The sequence below is a fragment of the Culicoides brevitarsis genome, chromosome 1, assembly GCF_036172545.1.
Source record: "Culicoides brevitarsis isolate CSIRO-B50_1 chromosome 1, AGI_CSIRO_Cbre_v1, whole genome shotgun sequence".
Lineage (NCBI taxonomy): Eukaryota > Metazoa > Arthropoda > Insecta > Diptera > Ceratopogonidae > Culicoides > Culicoides brevitarsis.
Genome location: NC_087085.1, coordinates 15,421,827 through 15,446,457, shown reverse-complemented (window position 1 = coordinate 15,446,457; position 24,631 = coordinate 15,421,827). Strand labels below are relative to the sequence as shown.

At 26.2% G+C, this 24,631-nt stretch overlaps 1 protein-coding gene across 2 annotated transcripts in view; it reads left to right on the top strand.

The window, feature by feature from the left end:
- Positions 1-21,386, top strand: part of LOC134838020 (neurotrimin-like) — a 55,445-nt gene extending 34,059 nt beyond the window's left edge. The window contains exons 2-7 of one of the 2 annotated variants that reach the window (XM_063853455.1): positions 18,589-18,843; positions 19,139-19,666; positions 19,728-20,223; positions 20,283-20,398; positions 20,638-20,682; positions 21,210-21,386. In XM_063853455.1, coding sequence (XP_063709525.1) covers positions 18,589-18,843; positions 19,139-19,666; positions 19,728-20,223; positions 20,283-20,398; positions 20,638-20,682; positions 21,210-21,331 — 1,562 coding nt within the window. In that variant the 3' untranslated portion in view covers positions 21,332-21,386. The remainder of the gene's footprint in view (positions 1-18,588; positions 18,844-19,138; positions 19,667-19,727; positions 20,224-20,282; positions 20,399-20,637; positions 20,683-21,209) is intronic. The other variant, XM_063853457.1, reaches the window with a different exon arrangement.
- Positions 21,387-24,631: the final 3,245 nt, after the last annotated feature.

Genomic DNA, 24,631 nt, shown 5'->3' with positions numbered 1-24,631 from the left:
TTCCTTCTCTTAAAAAAATGAACAACGCAAAGCAAATAATAATAATGAGGAAGGTCTAGGTCGAAGGGTGTTGTGATTTTCTACTGTCACAATTACCTCATCATATACATGATGGGACAATATTCTACTTCTCCGGCGTTATTTATTACGAACCAAAACCAATTTAGTGCAACAGTTACCGAAAAAATTGCCAACTTGAAAAAAATTATGTTTTAAGGCCAATACAAAAATTAAAAATGTTTTCGATTTCAATTTTCTAAAAATGAAATTTTTTAGATTTTGAATATTTTTCAACAAATTTAAAAATTTTCTTTCACTAAAAATTTAAGAAAAAAAATTATTTTGAACTTCTTTCAATAAAAATTTTGATATTTAAAAAATCTAACAAAGTTAAATCGAAATTTAAAAAAAATTTTAATTTCTGAATAATTTTTGATTAAAATCGGTATACTTTATTAAATATTATTTTTTCTAATAAAATAATATGTTCAAAAAAATTTTGTTATTTCAAATTTATAAATTTTTAAAAATATGAATTATTATAAAAATAATTTATTTTTTAAAAAAATTTTGAAAATATAAGAATGATTAGTAAATTATGAAATTATAAAAATTTTGATATAATATTTACAAATTTAATATACTCAGTATTAAAATTTTTATTAAAAAATGTTCAATAATTTTTTTTCCTAAATTTTTCGAGTTTATATTCGAAATTATAAAAATTAAATTAATTTTTCAAAATTTTACAAAAAATATAAAAAAAACATAAGAAATTTTAATGAAATATTTAAAAAAAAAATAAAAAAGGACGAAATCGAAAACATTATTGATTTTTGTGTTGTCCTTTAGTTAACAATATCAATTATAAGTAAGGGGGAATTAGTGATGCTAAGAGGCTTAAAATCCAATTGAATTCCCGAAAAAAAAATATAACTGAATCGTGCGTATTTTCATTGAGAAGCAGGATTATGCGAGAAGCCATGATACCGCCTTTTGTTGTGTGTTTACAGTTGACTGCGTCTTGCGTAGAAATGTTGTGAATACGAAATGAAAGGAAAAAGCACATTAGCTTTGGTGTCCTGCCAGGTGTTTTGAGTTTTCAACTAAATAATTTTTTCATGACACGAGCGTCTCTTGAATGAATGAGTGAACAAAAACTTACAAAACCAAACAATTCTTGGAACAAGTTTTTTTTTGTCTTTTTGTTTTGTTTCGTTTTTGTCGTGTCTTTAACTGTAAATTCTTTTGATTGACTGACAAAATTGTGATTGGACCTAAGCTACCTATTATTGTTACACTGACCTTTGTTAGCTGCTTCATTACACAAAAAAAACACAAATAAAGCGAAATATCTTATTTTAGAACGGTTGATTCATGATTTGTCATTAATCTAAACACCTGTAATGTCTGGCGGTGAAAAAAAAATTAAATTTATCTCACTTGATTGCAAGTTCGCAGCTTGCGATGAAACAAAAAGATCATTAATAACTCAAGAAAAAGTACCTCGAGGCACGTTCGGACTAATTCTTTTGTCTTTTTTTATGAAATTTTGTTTTGATACAATTTATTCACACACATTTTTTATTTTTTCTCGTTACAGGTAAGGCACATAAACATGAAAATTACGACAGAAGTCACAACATATGAAAGTGCGATGACACGAAATTAAAAAATCAGGAAAAAGTGATCATAAAAAATTTTTTCGTCATTTTTTTCACGCACGTTAATGTATGAAAAATTTTTAAAATACCTGAAATATTTACAAACAACGAAAAAAAAATTTTTTAGACAAATTTTAACGCACGCGACAATTTTATAGCGCATTCTTTGCTGATTTATGATGAAAAAGTATCAAAGCATCCCATAAATTTTTGTAAATTTCACAAGTTGATCCACATATCGCTTGTTAATGTCAAACGTTGTCACTTTTAATTCCCTTCCGCGACTGTTTTGTGTTAGAAATTTACACAAATTGACCTAGATTTGAAAATTTGAAGCGCGAAATTGATCTTACAATTACAAAAAATTAATCCAAGCACTTTATTGACCATGAGAAAAATCCGTCTAATCATGCCATTTAATATTTTATGTAACAAAAATTCGATATTGATCATCATCTCATCGTGACTCTCTCGCGATCAATGTTTTGTTAATTGTGCAATGACTTGACACTTTATTTTTGATATAAAAAAGATGAAAAATTTCTTATTAATAAAAACTAGAAATTAAATTCTCATAAAAAAACAGTAGCGGACACTATTAGTCATCAAATGCGGGAAAAATTTAATAAATTCTCGTTGAATAAAATTTTTAATGAATGAATCTAGTTCAATGTTATATTTTTTTTTACATGAAATAGGATGACGAGTCTCTTATTTATATTTTTAACGTGTCTCGGCGCGTGTAAGATAGCACTTCGGAAGTCCCAAAAATAACAGATATTTGGTTCTAATCAAATCTAATGATGTTTCTGTTTGCCACAAAGCAAAAAAAAATTGAATTTTTGCCAAATAACCGCGTGGTTCGCTGTAAAAATAAAAATATTGATACATAGAACAACAAATATATTATTAGCTGTGCGATGATGATGAAATTAGTAATGTGTCTGGCAGTTAGTAAATTGCTTGGTCTTATGGTTTTGCGGGTATTATTATTAAAAATGTGGTATTTTTCGTCTTTTCCGCCGCCTTGCCACACACATTAGCGGCAGAATATCAATGTCAGATCCGTTTTTGTGGTTTGTTTTGTCTATTCTTAGACTTTTGTTGTAATAAATGATGAACGATGTTTGTTTGTCGTTCAAAAAGAAACAAAAACAAGTCCTTTTCACTTGTTTTTCTGGAGAAAACTGAATTTATGACGTATCAAATTGACCTATATTGACAGGGAAACCCGATAAAAACGCGAAAAATCGATAATTTTCCCCCCGAAAATGCTTTGTAAACACTATCAATAATGTTGAAAAAACATTTTTTCACTATAATTTGTAAATTGTTCGTAAATAAAGTCTTCAATGAGACATTACGAACATTTTTCATTGTTCTAATTTCATGTTTCTAATAATTTTTGGGGAGTCGTTTGGCATTTCACGACTTTCTACCCTCCAAAACGCGCGACAGAGGCACAAATAAAAATATTTGATGTCATTTTTATTTATTCTTATCCAGTCAATGAGGCATATTAATGCGGAAACTTTATTTTATTCGTCATAGTTTAATGATTTACTGTTTCTGTTTCTTTTTTTCGCTCTTTATATGGCATGTCTCGACTGTTGATATGCAAAGAAATTTAATAAATGGGGTGTTTTTCAACTGTAACTCCGGAGGTGACTCATCTTTTATGACACAAAAATTCTTTTCATTCATGCAAAACAATTTGATACAATAAATTCTTTCTTTTTTTTCGTTCCTCTCGTGAATTTTTATGTCGTTTATGTAAATAAACTAAACATATTAAGGGATAATAAATAGTTTAGACCACGAAAAATAGCATGTCCAGTAAGAAGAGCTGATTCAATAAAAATTCGAAAAAATTTTATCTCCAGGGAAAATTTCGCATGACTCATGAATTTTTGTTATTTTTTTTTTCGTGTTTTGACTCAAAATATTCACACATCGCACGACTTCACACATGATTCATTTTGCGTTTTCATCTCGTTGTCTGATTCTAATCACATAAATAATAAATATGTTACAGAAATTTCCTTATCTGACGTTTGTAATCAAATCCAATTTAATAAATAAAAATTTTCTAGATCACGATACTTTCACGATATGCAGATGAAAAAAAAGACAAGCCCATAATTGAGCATAAGTTTACTTTTTTTTAGGAGGAAATATGAACATTGCATTTTTTAGATGTTAAGTACTCTCAATAGGGGTAGATATTACTTTTTTATCAAGATGATACAAAAAATGGATCAATTTCGGTTAATAACAAATAAATTGAGCTATTTTAATTAGATTTCCAGTAAATGTTAGTTTTTGGCGTAAATAAGTGGATTGTCATAATGAGGACTTAATTAACTCCTGCTGCTGCCTGAATGACTTTTTATAATTTTTTTTTTATTAAAAACGTGCCACATATGAAAAAAAAAATTGTTGAGGGAGGAAGCGATAGTTTTTTGTTCTAAATAAATATTTTAAAGGCTAATGCAATTTTAAAAAATATTTCACATTTTCTGACTTTTTCTAAAAATCCCCTAAATTAAAATAAAATGTTCAAGAGATTTTTTTTAATTTTCAAACAAATTTCTTACTTTAAAAAATTTTTACAGAATTTTTTTGAAATTTAAAAATAAATTTAATTATTTTTTTTCGATTTTTCATACAAAATTTTCAAAAGTCAAAAATACTACTAAAAAAATTTAAAATTTTATTTTTTAATATTAATAAATTTAATTTTGCCTAAACTAAAAAAAAATATTTTTAAAAAAATTTATAAATTAATTAAAAATTAAATTCAATTTGTTTTTTATAATTTCAAGAGATCCTTGAATAAAAATATTATTAAAAAAAAAAATAATTTTAAAAATTGACAAAAACAAAAAAAATAAAATTTCTTATTTCAAAATAAATAATAAAATTAAAAATTAAATTATAATTAAAATTAAATTATAATAAAAATTAAATAAAAAAAATACTGAAAAATAATGAAAACTTGTACTTGCCTAATAATTTAATGAAGATGTCGTGATCCATAAAAATATGAAAAATAATGGGTTAATTTCATAAAAAGCTGTCTTCGCTTAAAATAATTGGTAGCAGTAAGTCGTGTCCTTGTTTTATTATTAGCACAGAAGCGCATCTCCGCATCACAGCACTTTACACATAGCGACACGTTGTTGTCCCCAATAAAATGGCAGAGTGCGCATATCCTTGTGCCATACATTCGGAGAATGTCGAACTAACTCCCGTATGCGGACTTACATAAGTGTTGTTCCGATAAAGGTGGCGCCAAACAGGCGGCGCTCTTCTACCCGTACTCAGATTTGCTTTTCTGCGTCGTTGTGTTATGGAGCGAACATCCTTATAGCGCACGTCATGCCCCACATTCCATTTAGAAAAAATCGAGCACAGACATTGTTCTGCACTTTTATATTTATGTACTCTTGTGGCAACGAGAAGAGAGTAGGCGAGGAACTTCTTGCTGCAAATAAAATGTTATTGTCGATTGTTTTGTTATGTATTTTCTCGCATATTTATCTCGGCATTATGTAATAAATCTTCCACACAACTACGGAATTCTACGATCCCATTAACATGGAGACAGATAATTTTGTGTGGAGATAAAATTTCTTCTTTATTGAAAATGAGACGATAAGGCCAAGGACTTGAAAAACATTAGAAAATCAATAGGAGACGACGAAATTTTATCTTTTGAATGTCGTCAAAACAATTTGTCTCCTACCAGAAAAAAATCTAACAATTTTTTTCTTAAAGTTACATAATGTACGTGCATTGACCTTTGCATTGACATGACATGCAAACCAAAAAAAGCAGTGTTGAAACAGTTAACACCTGATAACTATTACGAAATTCATGCAACCAACACCTACCGTTTAACCCATCGTTTTAATTATATAACTCCACAAATCACCTTTTTCGCTCAATTATTTTAATGGAATTAAAATTATTTTTCATTATTCTCTGTTCTTGCTACCTGAAGCTGAAATAAAACGTTTCTAAGTCAGCTAATTACTTATTCGTCACGGTGCGTTGGGAAGACCAGCTGATTCTTTAATAATTTAGATCATTAACTCGTGGTCAAACTCGGATCAGTGACTCCTGCTGGGAGTTGAGAGTTATCAGATCTCGGGAAATGTTTAATGAAAATATTAATTTTGATGGTAATTTTTATTATATTGCTCGCTTTTATTATAATGTTGTTTAAATATGAGTTTTTTTATGAAATAAAATAAAAAAAAAATATTATGACTTTTAAATAAAATTTAAAAATTCGCTGAATAAATATTTTTCAAGATTTTTGTACTTTTTTAAGGTTTATGAAAATAAAAATAAAATATGTTTATATGAAATATTTGTTAATTTAAAAAAAAAAATTAATGCTTTTAATAATATTTAATATTTATGTCTCAATTAATAATATTTAATTATTTATTTTATTTTAAAAAAATAATTTTTATTTTATAAAACTAAAAAAGTCTTTTCAACTTTAAAATTAAAAAAATAATAATTATTTCACTTTTTTTTATTTAATTTTTTTAAAATTTTTTTGTAAAATACTTATTTGATTAAAATAATTAAAAAAAATATTTTTTTACTTTTATTCATAATTAAAATAATTAAAAAAATTTTTAAAAAAAATATAAAATATTTTTTTGTAAAAAAAAGTTTCAATTTTTTTTTATTTTAATTTTTTTTTTTTTGTTAATGATGTTAGAAAAGGTTAAAAAAATTTAAAAAAAAATTAAAATTAAAAAAAAAAAAAAAAATAATTAATTTTTATAGAATATTTTTTTTAAATTCTTTTAATTAACTTAAATTTATTTAAAGAAATAATTTTAAATTTTTAAATCGAAAATATATTTTAAAAAAAAACTTTTAAATTGAATATAAAGGAAATAATTATTTTTTTTAATTTAAAAGTTCAAAGGACTTTTCTAAACAAGAAAAAAAACATCCATATATTATTCCAACCTGACTTTTGTTGTCTGCTAACGGCTTTCTTTCTCCTATTCGTCTAAACCAACAAAGATTAACTGCCTTTTGAAACGCAACACTTTCCCTAATAACAACCGAACATGTCCCGCAAGTCCCTTCGTGGTGTGGCAACGAGCCATATATCGCGACTTCTAATCGCTAGAATCAAAGCATGCGAGTTTTTCTGTCACAATATTTCTGCTCAATTTCACCGAAAACGGAAAATTTATATCGTCAACCCGATACCGTAAATCATTCAAACAAGGAAGGGGGTAGCCGTTTTGGTGACAAATAAATATACGAATAAATAAATAAATTAAAATGGACAAACTTAATTATTTGACAATCACACCTAAAGTTGTATTTATTATTAAAATAGATAATTTGGGTGCATTAAAACAAATACGGGCGCTAACGCCGAACAATCCCGTATTTCCGTTGAAAGTTTTTTTTTTTGAATTTAATTTATTGCTGTATGTGATAAAATTTATCGATTATCGCGAGATTAAATTTTTCGTAAACGGAGATTCAATTGTCAAGGTGTCGGATAACGATAAAACAACTTTTTATGATGATTACTTTAAAAGAAAGTAATTTTATAGATAAATATTTGCATTTATTGTTCGTTGTTCACACATGTAGAATCTATTTAGTGTTCGATGCCCATGGAGTCGAAAAACGAATAAAAATTTATTTATTTATAAAGAAATGAAATACATCGTGTTCACAGCGGGCATTCCTTTATGTTATATGCATTTATTAGTAGTTTAGTTACACGCTAGTTTTTTTCTTTTCTTCAACTTTTATTACACGCCATGAATTATTCGACGCAAGATAATCGCTCCGAGATGCTAGAAACCAAAAGTGTTTGTGCCGAAGACAATTTTTCATGCGATTCTGACGCACGAGATGACAAAAAGTAGAAAAATCCTGCATTGTGATTCACTTCGGAGCAGAAAACAAGTGTGACTAAACCACATTTTGATGTAGGTAAACATTTTTTTTCTTTCACGGGATTTCATACAAGATAAGCGCGACTCATCATTTATTCACATATGTCTCTTTAACAAATCATGACACGTTCATTTTCATTTATATTATTTTGTGATTTTATTTCGATGCACCTTCCATGATGACTTGACAAGCGCGCTAGTATTTGAATGCTAATTATTTCTAGCGTTCTTCTTGTCGATTCCGTCGAGTATAAATAAATCAATAGTGACAAAGACATTAAAATTCCTTCACTCTTTGACTACTTGGTTACGGATTTTGATTAAAATTCCTCTTGAGAAAAGTTAATTTTGGGTTTTAATGACTCTCTTTGCATAAAACACCTTGCTTTGTGAAATTTTTTTATCTTTGTGTTGTTAATTACTTTGTTTGAAGTGGCAATGAATGTTAACCTTCAACATAAGAATAATTAAGATGACATATGTCGAGAAAGTGCCTCATTTGTGTCTGCGGCGACGATGTTGTGAAATGTGGGGCAAATTATTCAAAGGAGTGGTGCTCTCTACAATTACGAGACATTAAAACGCGGGTAAATTACGGGTTGCATAAATCACGTAACGTTTCTTTTCTATTATTATGCTTTTTTTTTCGAAAGTTTCATTAAAATAGAGCTGCTGCAAGAAAATGTGCTTAGTAATTTTTATTGACGAAATATGATGAAAAGAAATTTACATAAACAATTTTTTTTTAATTTTTTGAACAATTTTAGAAATTGAAAAAAAAAATAATATTTGACTTTTTAGATAAAATTTTAAATTAATTTTTAATTTTTTTTAATTTTTAATTTAATTTTTAATTTTAGTTTAATTTATGTTTGTAGTTTAAAAAAAAATTAAAATTTAAAAAATTTAATAAAAAGAATTTTTGTAAAATTTTAATTTTATAAAAAATAGTTTTAAAATAATTTAAAAAAAAATTAATAATTAATTTTAGTAAATTTTAATAAATTTATAAATAATCTAATTAATTTCAATTTTTTAAAGAATTTTTGGAAATAAATTGAATCTGTTAAAAAAATTAATTGTTCTATTAAATTTAAAATAAATTAAATTTTAATTTAATTTTTTTTTTATCAAAATTATTAGGTAGGTAATTATTTAAAAAAAAAATAAGATTTTTATTTTATATAGATGAAAAATTATTTTTCGCTGCAAAAAATGCATTTTTCACAATTTAGTAAAAATTTTCTATTTAACACAAAAAAAAACCTTTCGACATTTCTTGTTAGCAAAATCCTTTCATATTTTTCAATCGATTTGTGCGATTTTATCCAACACAACACGGAGTCAATCAATTGCTGCCTTTCAACACATCGTGCATCATATTTCGCCACCGGCTGCAAGAAAATAACACAAAATAACAAAAAAAAGCAATATAATGAATGAATTGCAATTTTCAATGCAACGTTGCAATATTGACAAGCCAAGACGCAAGACAAACAAGTAACAACCAGACAATTTGTCTGCTTTGTGTTCACTTTAATTTACCTTGACATATAACATCTATTGCGTTGCAAGTAGTTTCTGACCGATAATCATAAAATAAAAATTTCTTATGATTATTTTTATGTGTTTGCACTTTCCATCATGGGTTGTGTCCATTTTTTTCGCTTGCACAATCGGTTTTATTGAAGAAAAGGAAGTAAAAATGCATGTGTGTCATTAAATATCGCCACCTTTTATTGCTTTTTAGCTTTTTTCTAACATAAATGATGACATCATGTATGCTCATCTATAATAATATTTTCACACCTGAGTGATTGACATCAAGGGGAAACTTTTTTCGTTGTTGTTGTTGTAATTTGGCCTGAAAAGTAAAAGCCAACTCAACCCAGGAGAGTAATATTTTTATTATAATTTTTTTCGTTTTTATCATCATTTAAAATCAATTTGCATTGTGAATTATTACGCTCAGTGCTGGACTAACATCTGTTCTAAGCGATTTTTTTGACGTTAGAATAATAAAATTAAAACGAAATTTCTTTTTTCTCTTCTGATACAGAAAAAAAAGATAGGAAACGACATTGGTCTTAGTTTTTTCGCTTTTTTTTATTATTTTTGTTATATAAAAAAGATTGCTAGAGCAAGAAAAGTCCATTAAATACATTAATGCTGATATGTTTGGCAAACAAACCTTTTTCTCATTGATTTTTTCAACCCACTTTTAACGCTGCCTGGTTGTTTTGTACATTTTTTTTTTATTTTTTTGGCAAATCATCGCACCGTCGTACACCACTGACACACTTTTCTTGCCACACGAAGATAAATAGAACCTTGTTATCCTTGAAGGATGATTATCATATCGATGTGGATACGGAATAAATATTAAAAGTGACACATTGAGTTACTTTTAGAAACGAGGTGTGGTTAACTCTAGGAAATTGCTTTTATAACACGTTTCACATGTGTTCTTGTAAGTGTCGGGGAATGTGATTCCTGAAAATCGTAATTCTTGTAAAAGTAAAAGTTCATTTTTTTGGGAACTTATCTAACAGGTTTTGATAAATAATTAATTGAAATTAATGTCCCTAAGGATTTTTGGGAGTGTCTCTTTATTTGTGAAAAAAATGTCTAAATTGCTGTTTTGGAACTGTGAAAAATTATTGTTTCTCAATGTATTATTTTTCTGATTTTTTAGTAAATTTTAAGCTAACTTTGAAAAAAAATTATCAAAATTTTTTTCTAAATATTAAAAAATGATAATTAAAAATTTAAAATAATAAAAAATTAAATAAATAAGTGTTTTTTTTATTATTTTAATAAAATTTATTAATTAAAAAATTTATTTATTTGAACAATTGAATTAAATTAAATTTATTTTTAATTAAAAATATTTTATTTTATTCATAAATTTTATATTTTAACTAAAGATTAAATTTTTATAATATTATTTTAAATTAAAATAATTTAAAATTTATTTAAATTTTTATTTGTTTTTTATTTTAAATAAAAATATTTTAATGAATTTTTTATTTCTTTATTTTTTAAAAAATAAAAATTAATTCTTTAAATATTTTTTACAAAAATTTAATAACAGATCAAATTACTTCTGCTAAAAAAATATTAAATTTTATTATTATTTTATTTTTATAAAATTTAAATAATTTATTTTAAAAAATTATTTTTATTTATTTTTTAAAATATTAATTTTTTGATCGAATTAATAAAGTAAAATTTAAACTCCTTATACCTCGCAAATTATTTTTTACTCGAAAAACTTTCATTTTTCACACTTAACAAAGGGACACACGCGAAATCAGTTCCCATTAGCCGTGCTACAAAAAATAATTCATTCACCTCAGGCCCTACCTTAACACTATTTAATGGTCAATGCGATAATTCAGCGGAAATGTGTGACACACTTATAAAAACAAGAGCTCTCCTTCATCACTTCCACACATTATTAGTGATTTGGCAGCGATATATTTGCACAACACAGATCATACATTGATCGGCAAACAACACCTCGGGTTAAGAACAAACACGGTAATAATTATTAAAACCAACATTATGTCATGCCGTCCAATATTTACGCAAACGTTTCTCATATTGAAGACTTTGCGTGGCGTATACAACTCAATCATGATCGAATCAAGTCATCGACACGTTATCTTTTTTTCTAAAGCGACTCCAACGTGACATTCCTCCACAATTTTTTTCTAAGAAATTCGTATTTAAATGAAATTAATGGTTCGCGTATTGATTTTCAATTGTGTTGTGCAAACAATTTACTCATCAATTCAAATATAGCACAAAAAAAATGATGATGATTCAGTACGAAGTCGATAAATTAAAGCATTTTACGAGTCTGAGATGATTTTCAATTAAAATTCGGTGCTGACTGACAACTTCATGAGTCAAAAGATGCGGTTAGAGAGTCCAGAAGAAAAGTTCCGATGATCACATCGCTCGAAAAAAAAGTATTTGACAAAAAATAATACTTTTACGTGACATGACTCCAAAAATTTCCTCCGCATTCATGATTCATAAGCCTCAAAACCGCACCAAAAGACAATTTTTCGTGAGTTGTCTAAAAAAAACAAAAAAATTTTTGATGACGTTATCAGTTTTGGAGAATCAAGTGCCGTTAATTTAATATTCATAACGAGAAAATTTGAATAAATGCTCAGATTTTTAATTGTTTGGTACATACCGGTAATAAAGTGCGTGTCCGCGACTCAATGTCACTTCTTTAAACGTACCTTTTATTGTTGTTGTTGTAATAAAAACGTTTTAACGTTTCACCGAAACCCGACATTATGACCGTTTCTCATGAAAAGTTGGATGATGCTCGAAAGTTTCGTGTCGGAGAGTCAAATACTTTGTCTTTTGATGTAACTTTTGAGGTCATAACGCACTTTTAACGACTGACAAACAACTACAAAAAATGTTGCTTACATGTAATTCCATCATTTCAACACTAATTAGGCACTGTTATAAATCATTTCTCTCGCAGCATGCACGATAAACGATAAATTTCCTCAAGTCAAGTCCATCTATTTTGTCTGTCGTGTTACTATGTAGCGATGATGATAAAAACAAGAAATTTTTCAAAAAGTGCATAAATAATGATTCTATTAACGAAAATGCATCTGAGTCGTTGAGAAAAGGCGTGGGATTGATGACGCTGCCACTGCAATGTTACACTTAATAAATAGACGTGAGTGAAGACAATCTATCACTTTGATGATAAAAATTAATTAAAACTCACCAGTTTCTTCTATTTATTACATTAAGTTAAATAGTTTGGTGTCATCCATTTCACGAGAAATTCATTCTTCAACGCTTTTCTGACAAATTTTTGTAACACGATAACTTTTCTGGACTGCAAATTCCTTATCGGCGTTCTAGATCTCTAAATTTCTAAGCAATTCTGAAAAATAAAGAAAAAAAATCACGAAGATTAGTTTTACATTTTATTGTTGTTGTGCCATTAAAAGGAATTATTCAACGTAATAAAAATAAAATACCTTGTCAGTCATCATATTGATCGCATCTAACGATAATAAAAAATGAACGCGCGCAACTCTTCTGGTTAGGTCAAAGCAATATTTGAGAATGTTGTCTATTTCCTGAAGAAAATATTTATTATAAATTTCTTATAAATTCTCAGAAATGTATCTAAAATATAAGAAAACTTCAAATTTTGTAAATTTTTTTTATTAATTTTAATTAATTTTTCTTTAATTTAAAAAAAAAAAAAATTTTTAAATTTATTTAAATTTTCGAAAAAAAAATAATTATATAAAATTAATATTTTTGCATTTTAGTAAAAAAAAAAACTTATAATTTTATAAAGAAAACATTTTTTTTTAAATTTATATTCAAAAACATGTAAAATCTATAGAAGTTTTGAGAAAAATTGTAAATATTTAACTATTTTTTTATTTTTAATATTTTTAAATATTTTTTTTAAATATTTTTTGTAAAAATTAATTTTTTTAAATAAAAATTTGTTAAAATAAAATAGTAAAAAAATTTTAAAAAATTTCTTTTTATTTTTAATTTTTTTACAATTTTTTGATAATTTTCTAATTTTTTAAGGAAAAAAATATTTTTTTTTAATTTCATTCAATTTTTTCCTAATTAATTAAGTTGTAATGTTCAGAAGGTCTATGAAAACGAAAAAAAAATTATTTTTGTATCGGCCTTACTCGTTGTCCTACATTTAGAAAGTTAGACATCATCAAACAATATAAAATTATAATCATCTATTGTTCACTATTTTTTATTGTAATGTTGACAATAATTTAATGTACATTTTTACACTCGCCGAAGAATCGAAAAAAGTCATGAAACGCATCTTTTTAGATTTTTTTTCTATTTTCATAAAAAAAAACAAATTGTGTAATCATTTCGCGTACATTTCTACAAAAATTCCATTGACAACTTTTTTTTCTATTACAATTCGATTCGAGTTCTCGTTCTGGAGTTGCTCTGAACTTGTATACTGATCGACACACAATACCGTCATTGTAATGAGTTTTCTAATGTATTTCTCGTACCATGCGTTGATGATGATGAATAACAGACCGATAATAATAAGAAACAAACAAAACAATGAAAGAAAGAAAAAAAAACTTGAGGAAACGAGTTCATATCTGATCAAACAACATAAATCTCAATAGCTCGCTTGTGCTAAAGATATAATCGGGGAATGTTGTTCGAGTCAAGTGGTGACGATTGTGACGACGACGAAGCGACATGTGGTTTATTTTTATGTTATGCGTGTGCATATGCGGAGAAAAGTGTCGCGTTTTAATATCATAGCACAAGCATAACGAATTTTACTTCATCATTATTGTTATTGATGAGTGGAATTGAAATAACATAACTTGATAATATATAATGAGCGCTTGACGACATGATGGAATGTTTTATGGAATTGCATCGAAGGATCGATAAAAAAAAGTGTCTTTTAATTTTATTCATGTTTTGTTGTAGGTGTATGAAAATCACTTCAAAAACGATATTTTATCATGAATTTAGTTACTAAAAAATATTTTGATAAATTTTTTGAACTCAAATTTGAATATTTTTTAATCAAATTTAAGCTTAATAATCTTATCTTGTGTCGAATTTGATAAAAAAAAATACAAAAAATGCAAAACTTTAAAAAAAATTTAAAAATATTTAAAAATAAAATAAATAAATATTTAAATTAAATAAAAATTAAACTTAATTAATTTATTAAAAATTATTGATAATTTAAAATTTTCTGTAAATGATATTTATCTGAAAAAAAACAAGAAAATTACTTACAATATAATTTAATAAATAAATTTAAGAAATTAAATTAAATAAATAAATTATTCAATTTATTTAAGTTTAATTCAGATTCTTTTAATATATATTTTAAACATTTAATAAATATTTTTTCATCATAATTAATTTTTAATAAAATTGAGCGTGAAATATATTAATTAATTTTAAATTAAAAGAATTTCGACACTTTTAATTTTTTTTGAATAAATTCTTAAAAATTTAAACAATTTCCAAGCTTAAAATAATTTTTTTCACTGTTTTTTAACAATACAACACATATTAGTTACGCCCCTACTCATAATTTACATAATAAATTGTCATAAAACTAGCATCTTTCTCCCCATTATAATGATAATCTTCCGAAAAATGCATCGATCGAAATTTCTTATCAAATTAACCCACTTAAGTTACGGCCCGAAGCAGACAGATAGAGACATCACCAAATAAATTTATTACTTTTGCATTCAAATGACACACAGAAGTCATCACTTGAAGCTTAGAGACAGAAAAAAATAAAATAAATAGTTTTTTTTTCGAAACGCGTGTGATCTGTGAGTATTTTGTCTTAATAAGGCAAGAGACACCAACATAAGAAGCTTATCAATCAATTAAAAATGTGAAGAATGTATGGCGGCAAAATACCCATAATGAGTTAATTTAAAGAAGAAGTTGTTGTCAACAATTGAAAAATTTATGCTCTTTACAAATATTCTCATAATTACGAAAAAGTATAGTAACCTAATTAATTTAACGAGACATTTCTGCATCGCGCTTCTTTATTTTTTTTTTTTTTTTCTCTACCAAATTAAATGGGTTAAAGGCTAATTTTAATTTTCTCTTCATTAATTTTATTTTTTTTAAGAGAGAGAGAAAATGAGTTCTAAATATATTTACTCACTTTCGTTGTTTTCAAATTGTTCAACTAATCAAAATAAATGCACTTCGGTAGGTATGCAAAGTTCTTGTGTGGCGACGACTTTTTAATGCACACACAAAAAGAAAAATAAACAACGTGTCACATGAAATACGACCAACTGTGAATGAATTTTACAAATTTTTTTCAATACATCTCCTAATATTACCTTTTTTCCTTCGTCGTTTTTCTCTTATTTACCCAAAACATGTCAAAATACGATTTTTTTTTGTTTTGATTTCGTTTGACACGGAATGAGATCCGAATCTGTGACGAACAAAAATTTGTAGTTCTCAAAACAAAACGGCTTTGTTTGTTTTGTTGCAGCGGATTAAATGTAAAGTAGCGTAAAAATGCGTTGGCAGTGCAATGAAAGAAGAGAAGTAGCGGAGATAAATATATTTCTCTGAATGATGATGATGGCCCTAAGACGCAGATTTATAAAGATAAATATAAATAAATGTTCGTCTTTCGCTTCTTTTTTTTTGTGAAATGTGAAACAAGAAAAAACATTGGAAATAAATTACGAGACGACTTTACCACTGATTACTATGACTCGGTTACTCGTGCTTTGTCTTCGAAATGAAAGGAACGAAATTAAATGTTAAATCAACATTTATGTCTATTGCCCCGTAGCAAACGTAATCCGAAAGTATTGAAATGCAATTTTCATAAATAACAATTTTTTACGAGTTTAATCTTGTTTTGGCGAACGTCTAACTGTCTGTTGACCATTTGATGTCAAAAAATTCATCTGAAAAATAAAAAAAAAATAAATTTAATCAAAACTAATAAAATAAATATTTTGGCGAAAATTTGTCATGCATGACAACAACTAATTTTTTTTTTTTTTTTTTTTGGCAGAACGACATAAATAAATAATTTTATTTTATTTAAAATTAATAATCATTCAATAAATTTGATTTCTAATAAAAAAAAATATGGGCATGTGCCTATTTTCGTCTTAGAGAGTAACTATCTAACTTGATGACATGAAGGCGCATGTTTGCTACTTGTTTTACGTGATCAAGTACACAGATTGAAGCCCTTTCCTTTTATGTCACATAAAAAATGCTAATGCGACATGTTACAAAACGCTTTCTATTTAATTCATTTATTTATTTTTTTTGTAGCAGTGACCACTACAAAGTCGTGCTTATGAATTAAAAATAAAATTTTATGAATGAAACTGCGATCTTGACAATTTTTTATTAATACCTTGACATTTAATTGAAATATTTTGTAACTCGAGCAATTAATTCGAAACAAAGGAAATGCATTTTTTTCGTTTTTTTTTTGTTTTTTCTTGATTGACGACTTGTTTCCGCATTTTTTGATGATTTTTGTCACAAAATAAAATTAATTGACGAATCTCAGGTTAAACTTTTCGTCAAAATAAATCATTCGACCCCTTTCAATTATCCGTGAGACACGATCGGGCGAAGCTTATCTCTTTTTACTTGCGTGACAAACGTCGATTTATATTAATTAATGGTCTCGAGCTGTTTTCGAGTGTGTTGGGAATTAATTTTTGTCTCTTTTTTCTTTGTTTATATTAATTTTTCTTTTTTTTTAATTTTGCAATTATTTTAAAAGTTAAATATTGATTTTTTTATTCGTTTTTTGAACTCCTCTGATGTAAGTAAGAGGTATAAAATTAGAATAAAAGTTAATTATTCCTATTTCGCTCCATATTTTATGAAATTATATGGTCATTCATTACCATAAGCCACCCATCAGACGCTTCTGTGTGGAATAGGACATAAATCTAATTTATTGGTTTAGTGGGTTTGTTCGTCTATAATAGCATAATTGTGATATATGAATAATTAAAATGATGAGGAATGGTCTTAATACTGTAATTATTATTAATTTTAGCTCTCTTTGTTCTTTAACATTTATTTCTCCGACACTCGAAAGTCATGTCTGATTGTTTTAAAATCATGTTTTGCCACGAGCCTTATCTGCATGTCATATTGTACACGATTCATTTATCACTTAACCATTAATTTATTTTTTTTCTCTTATAAACCGAAACCAACAACTGACACCTTGTCAAAACAATTCAAAGAGAAAATAAAAGTTAAATAAAGCTAACCCTTTTCTGCAAATAAAATGCATTTTTTGTGTGTTAAGTCAACAGAAACGGACGTAATCTCATGCATATTGAATATCGCACGCCTAATATTAAGGCTGATACAAAAAGTGAAAATGTTTTCGATTTTATAGAAATTATAAATGTTAATTTTTAATTTTTATTAATTTAATTTAATTTAATTTTAATTAATTTTTTAATTATTAATTTTTATTATGAAAAATATTTTTTTTATGATTTTTTATACATAATTTTTAAAAATTAAGACTGATAATTTTTTTTCTTTTAAAATTGATTAATTTTTAATTCATTTCATAAATAAGATTTATAAGTAAAATTGATTTTTTTGGAATAAAATTTAAAAAAAAGAAGAAAAATTGAATGTTTAATTTATTTTGATGAAAATTTTATTATTTTTTACAAAAATTTCGTTGAACATTAATCAAAAAGTTATTGAAAATTTATTAAATTATGAAATACTTATTTTTAACTGAAATTAGTATCTATTCCCTTATGAGAATTATATAATCAAAAAGATCGAAAACATTTTAAATATTTGTTCTGGCCTTACAACACAAATTCCAGTAAATCTAGAAATCAAAGACATCTCTTATTTCATTAATCATCATAATAAAAATGATCACAAGTCGAGGCGTCACCCTTACAAAAACAAATTCCCATTATTATTAAAGGTTTCTTATTAACCCAGATAGATCAAATTAACATTAAAACAATCAGCTTTCGATGTGATGACAATAAATTACAGTTAAGTGCTTGCGATACCCTTATTGAGCGGGAAATGTTTAATTTATTAATGACTCAGTTTTCATGCGAGTCATTGTTTATGGAGCGAGAACTTGCTACAAAATCAAATTTAACTGTTGTTTATAAGACCAAATTTTGACAACTTCAGCGAAAAATGAGCAAAGTGCGGCGCCAACTTTAATTTAAATCATGTTGTCCAAAATTGTTGAAACATAATGACTCATAAAAAAATACAAATTAAGAAGTAATAAAAATTCGGACGTGATAATTCATTCGAAATTTGTAAACAATCAATTTTACTGTTAATCGGATCTTATGACACAAAAATTCTAACACGATCGAATATTAATTTTTTAATTTTCTTTTCCTTTTCAGGTCTTAGTAGGCCAGAACCTGCCAATGATAATGACGATAATTATCAGAATGATGCAGAAGACGAATATCAAGACGATGACAACGATTATGCGCAGGATTATGATGATGACACCTCGAAGGATCAGTCAAATCAAAATAAGAATAAGGAGGAAAAGGACTCAGCTCCGGCTTATTTTGAAAATGATAAGATGTCAAAGGCAGCGAATTCGTCACAAAATGTTGTTTTAGCTTGTCCCATCAAGAATCTCAATCCAAGTAAGTTTTGCCTAAAAATTAAAAAAAAAAGAATTTTTTATAAAAAAAAATTATTTTTAAAAAAATTATTATAATAAATTAAATTAAATTAGGTATAAATATTTATAAAAAAAAATACTTTAATTTAATTAAATTTAATTTTAAAAAAATTATTTTTTAAAAATTTTTATAAAATAATTTTTTTAATTATTTATTTTATTTTATTTATTAAAATAAAATTATTATTTTAAAAATTATTTTTATTTTTATAAGAAAAAATTATTTTAATTCTTTAATTTTTTTTTTAATTTTTTAGAAAATCACGTCATCATGTGGTACAACTACACAAGCTTATTGTTCCAAAAACTCGCAAAAATCTCGACCGATTCTCGTCTCACACTCGATGACAACTTTTCGCTTCACATCAAGGACGTTCAAGTAACTGACTCGAACATGTATTTGTGCAAAGTTTTCCCCGAAAAGATTACCTACACTGTCAACTTGAAAGTCCATGGTCCTCTTACGCGTGCTTCGATCTTTGCCAATAACGTCGATGTAACGAGCAAAAAATTAACTTATGACGTGCGTCATCCATCTCCCGAGTTCAATGGGGAAGTTTTGCGTTTGGAATGTCGTGCAAGTGGCGGAAATCCCGCAGGACGTGTCACCTGGTCTCACAAAGGCAAAAAATTCGAGCAAGGAACTGCCAGTCATCACATCCATGTCTACAACAATACCTTGGAAGTGCGTCATATTACACGCAAACACGCTGGAGACTACCAATGCTTGGCTGATAACGGATTTGGAAAGCCCGTACATGCCTCTGCTGAGTTAGTTGTTGCACGTAAGTATGAAAAATATTCAAAAAATCACAGATTTTAAGAATTTTCTATGAAATTTTTCAGATAAACCAGCATTCTTGAAGGAAGAAAACGCCGTGAACACAGCTTTCGGCGAAACAGCCCAACTTCACTGCAAATTCGAAGCCAATCCCGAGCCACAACACGTTCACTGGTACAAAGTTGAAGGAGCGCAAGGCAACGAACGCATTCACGACACCGAAAAACACACAATTAAGAACCATTTCAGCAAGGATGGCGGCGTTTCGACCACAACTCTCGTCATTCACAACATCAACCAACAAGATTTGCACGAATACACGTGTCAAGTAGAAAATGCCATCGGAAAAGCCAAATCGAAGATTTTCTTGAACAATACACCAGCTAGCCCACAATTGGTATCGCACTCGTACAAAGCAGGCACATTGACAGCCAAATGGGAAATTCACAGTCATCAACCGTTGGATGAGGTAAATGTCATGACACGTGCCAAGGGACACGAATGGGTCTCACACGTTACTGCTGTCACAACGGAACACAAGCCACGTAACAATGTTTGGACGTAAGTTGTTGAAATTTTCCTGAAAAAATAATTTTTATAATTTTTTTTTAATTTTTTAGCGTCAAAACTCACATTAACTTAGAAAACGGTGATTACGACATCAAAGCCAGAGCCAAGAACATCGAAGGATGGTCCGCAATTTACAGCGATGAACACAAACTGAATCTCGAAAAAGGTAAGTTTTACTAATAAATTTCAAAAAATGTCATTCCAAAAGCGAATTTCCGTAAATATTTCACAAAAATGTAAGAAACGGAGTTTTTTTTATTTATTATTTGAATTTATTACCACACTAATAATATTGCTTGAAGTGAAATATTTTTTTTTCGAGTGTTTTTTTGAACATTTTTTTATGAATTGCCATTTTTAGAGTACACACTAAAATCCTACTTGATTTTTACTTTTTTTTTCTAGAAAAATTCTTAGATTCACAAGATACAATCAATTTCGTTGAAGATGGTAATGATTTTTGCACCATACACACGACGACACAATTTTTTTCTAAAAAAAATGCTTTTTTATGTGTCCACGTTTTTCTCTACACCTATTATTTTTTGCAAAAATTGTCGCTTAAATTTATGTCACGCCTAATTTTTTGTTAGAAAAAAATTCGGAATTGTTAATTTTTTTGATGTTCTTATTCTATCACATGGTTTGGTCAGTTCCTTATTCAATTTTTATGGTTTTTTGGGTTCTCCAATCTATTTTTGATGGAGTTCTTTATCGTTATTTGTTGTCGCCAATGTTGATAGAATAGCGCTTTAGTAGAATAGAAATGTTTTAATTAACAATTTTATGTTTGTGTTGTTCAAAGTGCTTCGAATTTTTCGCATATTTATCCAATATTTCACGATTATTCGATAATTACTTAAATTGTTTGTGAATTCCCAATGTTTCTAATTCAGTGCTCTGTTACATGTTGAAATTATTATTTTTTTAAATAAATTTTAAAATTGAAATTAATTAAATTTTAATAAAATTTTCAGACACTGATGAAATTGCAGTCGCCAAAATCGGCGGAGGAACTGGAGGAAGTCAATCGATATCGAGGGTGTCCGTTTATGCCTTAGCTTTACTGGTTTCTGCTGTGCTATTTATCCGTAACTAAAGTCATATAGTTGTTAATAATGATTTAAAATAAAGAAAATTAGTTTAATAGGTAAGATAATTATTTTTAAATTTTTTGTTAAATAAATTTTAATAATAATTTTTTTTTTATTTTTACAGGAAAAAATAATAAATGTTTATTTTAATTCAAAATACTGGCAAAAATTCAACAAAAAAATGTTATCACGCGAAGATGCTTTGGAAAAGTTAAAGTAAAATTCTAAAATGAATCAAAATCTAATGAAAAATTATATAACTAACTTAATAAGTATTAATTATGCATAAAGTAATAAAAAAAGAAGAAATAACGAAAAGGATACCAAAAGAAAAAAAAACTGTAGTTAAAATAAAAATGTCTTACCATTTAAAATTATAGAGAAAAAAATACAAAACTTCCGTATGATTTCACTTCTAAATACCACACACCGCATCATTCTCCACAAAAACTACAAAAAAAAAATACTTATAAAAAATGTACTATTATTACTACTACTACATATTATAAATAAATAATAATATTAAATATGACTAAACTACTTATAGATGCCATTTTGTCCATTTTCATTTTATATTATTTTTTCTTTTGTTGCATATCGTTGTATTTTAAAAAAATAAATTAATAATAATAAAATAATTAATTAATATTAATTAAAAAAAAAGAGAAAATCATTAATATTTTTTAAGTTATATATTATTAGAATTAAAAAAATACAAAAGAAAACAAATTTATGTATAATGTAACAAGAATGAAAGTGCATTTGAATATTTATCAAACACAAAAAAAAAATAACGCGCCAACGATGACACCTTCTATTTTCATCTTCTTGTAGTCTAGAACTAGAATTATAATAGAAAGTTTATTTTTACGTGTAAAATTTTGTTTGAACGAAGTGTAAACATTAATATGTATTAATAAATAATAATAATTATAAAAAGAAGTGAAAAATGAGGAAAAAAAGTTAACCCACTTTACAGTGATACGACTTTAGAGAAAAGAAAAAAAAAGTAGAGGAAAAAACGAAACATAGTCGATGACAGCAAATATATATGTTACAAGTATTTTTGTCTTGTTCCACTTTTTGAACATGCATAATAATATATAATCTCTACAAAAAAAAAATTGTAATCCACCCGTTTCAAAAAAATATTCAATCATCATCATGAATTAACAAAAAAAAATCTTAAAGTGCAACGAAAATTTTTTCTGCATACATTCAATCATGTCTTAGCGAGTTACTAAAAGAAAAGTATTTTCCTAAATATATCACTTACCTATCTACAAATGAATATACTTAGATATTTACACACGAAGATGAAAAAGAAAACACATATATTTATGTAAATGGACGTACTGTAGCGAAAAACAAGAGTTTTGTCGTAATCTTAAACATATGTAACATGTCTGATAAGTTGTGTGAAGGAAAAAAAACTTTGAGCACACAAAAAAGTCTCAAGTCATACCTGATACTTTTTTTGTGTGTCAGTAGTTTTTTTTATGAATCAGAAGTCGAATGAGTAAAATCGCCAACAAAATATTGGAAAGAAAAGTAGTGTGCACAAATGCTTAAAAAAAAACTCATACAAAAAAATATTTAAAAAGCAACCAAAGCTTCAAAACACGTCCATCAAACTGCATCGAGGATCGTATTATAATTTTTTTCTCTCACTGTATTATATTATCGTGCCTAAAATAATAAAAACGTAAAAAAAAATTAAAATCAAACATTATATATGAAGACTAAACTTGTAAGCGACCTTATCAAAAAATAATAATAATAACATATTTTTTATTAAATATTTATTTATTTTATTATTTTTTGATAAATATTTAAATTATATTTCACATTTCAATCGAAGGCACGCTAAAAAAATAAATAAATAATATAAACTGCACATTTTTGTAAATATTTGTCACTTTAAAGTTTTTTTTTCTATATAAATAAATAATTTAAATAAAATGATTAAAAATTTTTATTTTATTATTTTAAGATTTAATCGTAAAAAATAATGAAATTAATTTTGAATCATTAATTAAATATTAAAATTTAATGAATTTCCTTTGTAAAAAAATTATTAGAGTAACGCTTGAATATTAAGTTAAAGATTTATTAAAATTTAGATAAACAGCCTTTCAAACGGAATTCTCATTGATAATAAATACCAAAATAAAATAACTTCATGAAAATCAATTTAGAAACAATAAAAAAAGTGGCTTCACGATTAAAAATAAAATTAAATAGTAAAATGTTACAAATTTCAAAAGAACACATATTTTAATAAAAATATTGCAAACAAATTAAAAATACAGATCTAACTAAATTAAGCGATGAATGGATGTTGAACTTGTAAAAAAAAATAAAATATAATAAACTACTTAGTAAAAACAAAAAAAAATGATTTTTAATTAAATTAATTTTAATACATTACAATTAACGGGACATGGTTAATTGTTTATGGTAAGTTTTTTAAATACTTTTGATGCAAAATTGCTTTTAACATAGCTGTTTTAAGGATCAAATTTTTAAGTCATTTTTTAAATTAAATTTTAAAAAATTTTGGATTTTCTTAATAGTTTTTACTTAACGTAGCTTAATCTAAGATAAAAGCAAGAAAACTAAAAAAGTTGACTGATTATCAAGAAAAAGTTAAAGACTTAAAAATTTCATCTTAGCAAAATAATTTTTGTAATAATGAAAATAATTTTAAAAAATTTTTAAATTTTAGATTTTCTTTAAAAATTAATTTTACTGAAAACTTTAATTAATTAGGTAATTATTTAATTTTATTATTTTAATTATTTAATTTTATTATGTATTTTAATTTTATTATTATTATTTTACGTTAATTAATTAAAATCAAACTTAAAAACATTTCATACTCACAAATTAAGTTAAAAAATAAAAAGTTTTGTTAAAAATTTAAATTTTTACGTGAAAATGGTAATAAAACGAATTTTCCTTTTCCATAAAAATTTTCACATTACGGTAATTTTGAACCCGACATCGGAAGTTGCGGACAAAAATTGAACTAACGAGTTGTGAGCTCCAACCCATTTACGACTTCTCATTATTTACAATTTTAAGTAATGTAAATATTGCTGATTTCTTCAAAAATATCTAATTTTCGACGAATTTTATTCAATTTCTAATTAAAATTCAATTGAAACAACTCAACTTTTATTGATTTTTCTTGTTGTTTCATTCATAAAATTAATAAAATTTCGTTTTCAAGTTTGTTTTGATAAGCGAGGGTTGGAATACTTCTCCATCGAACAAAGAGAACTGTCAGTTTAGCAAAAAAA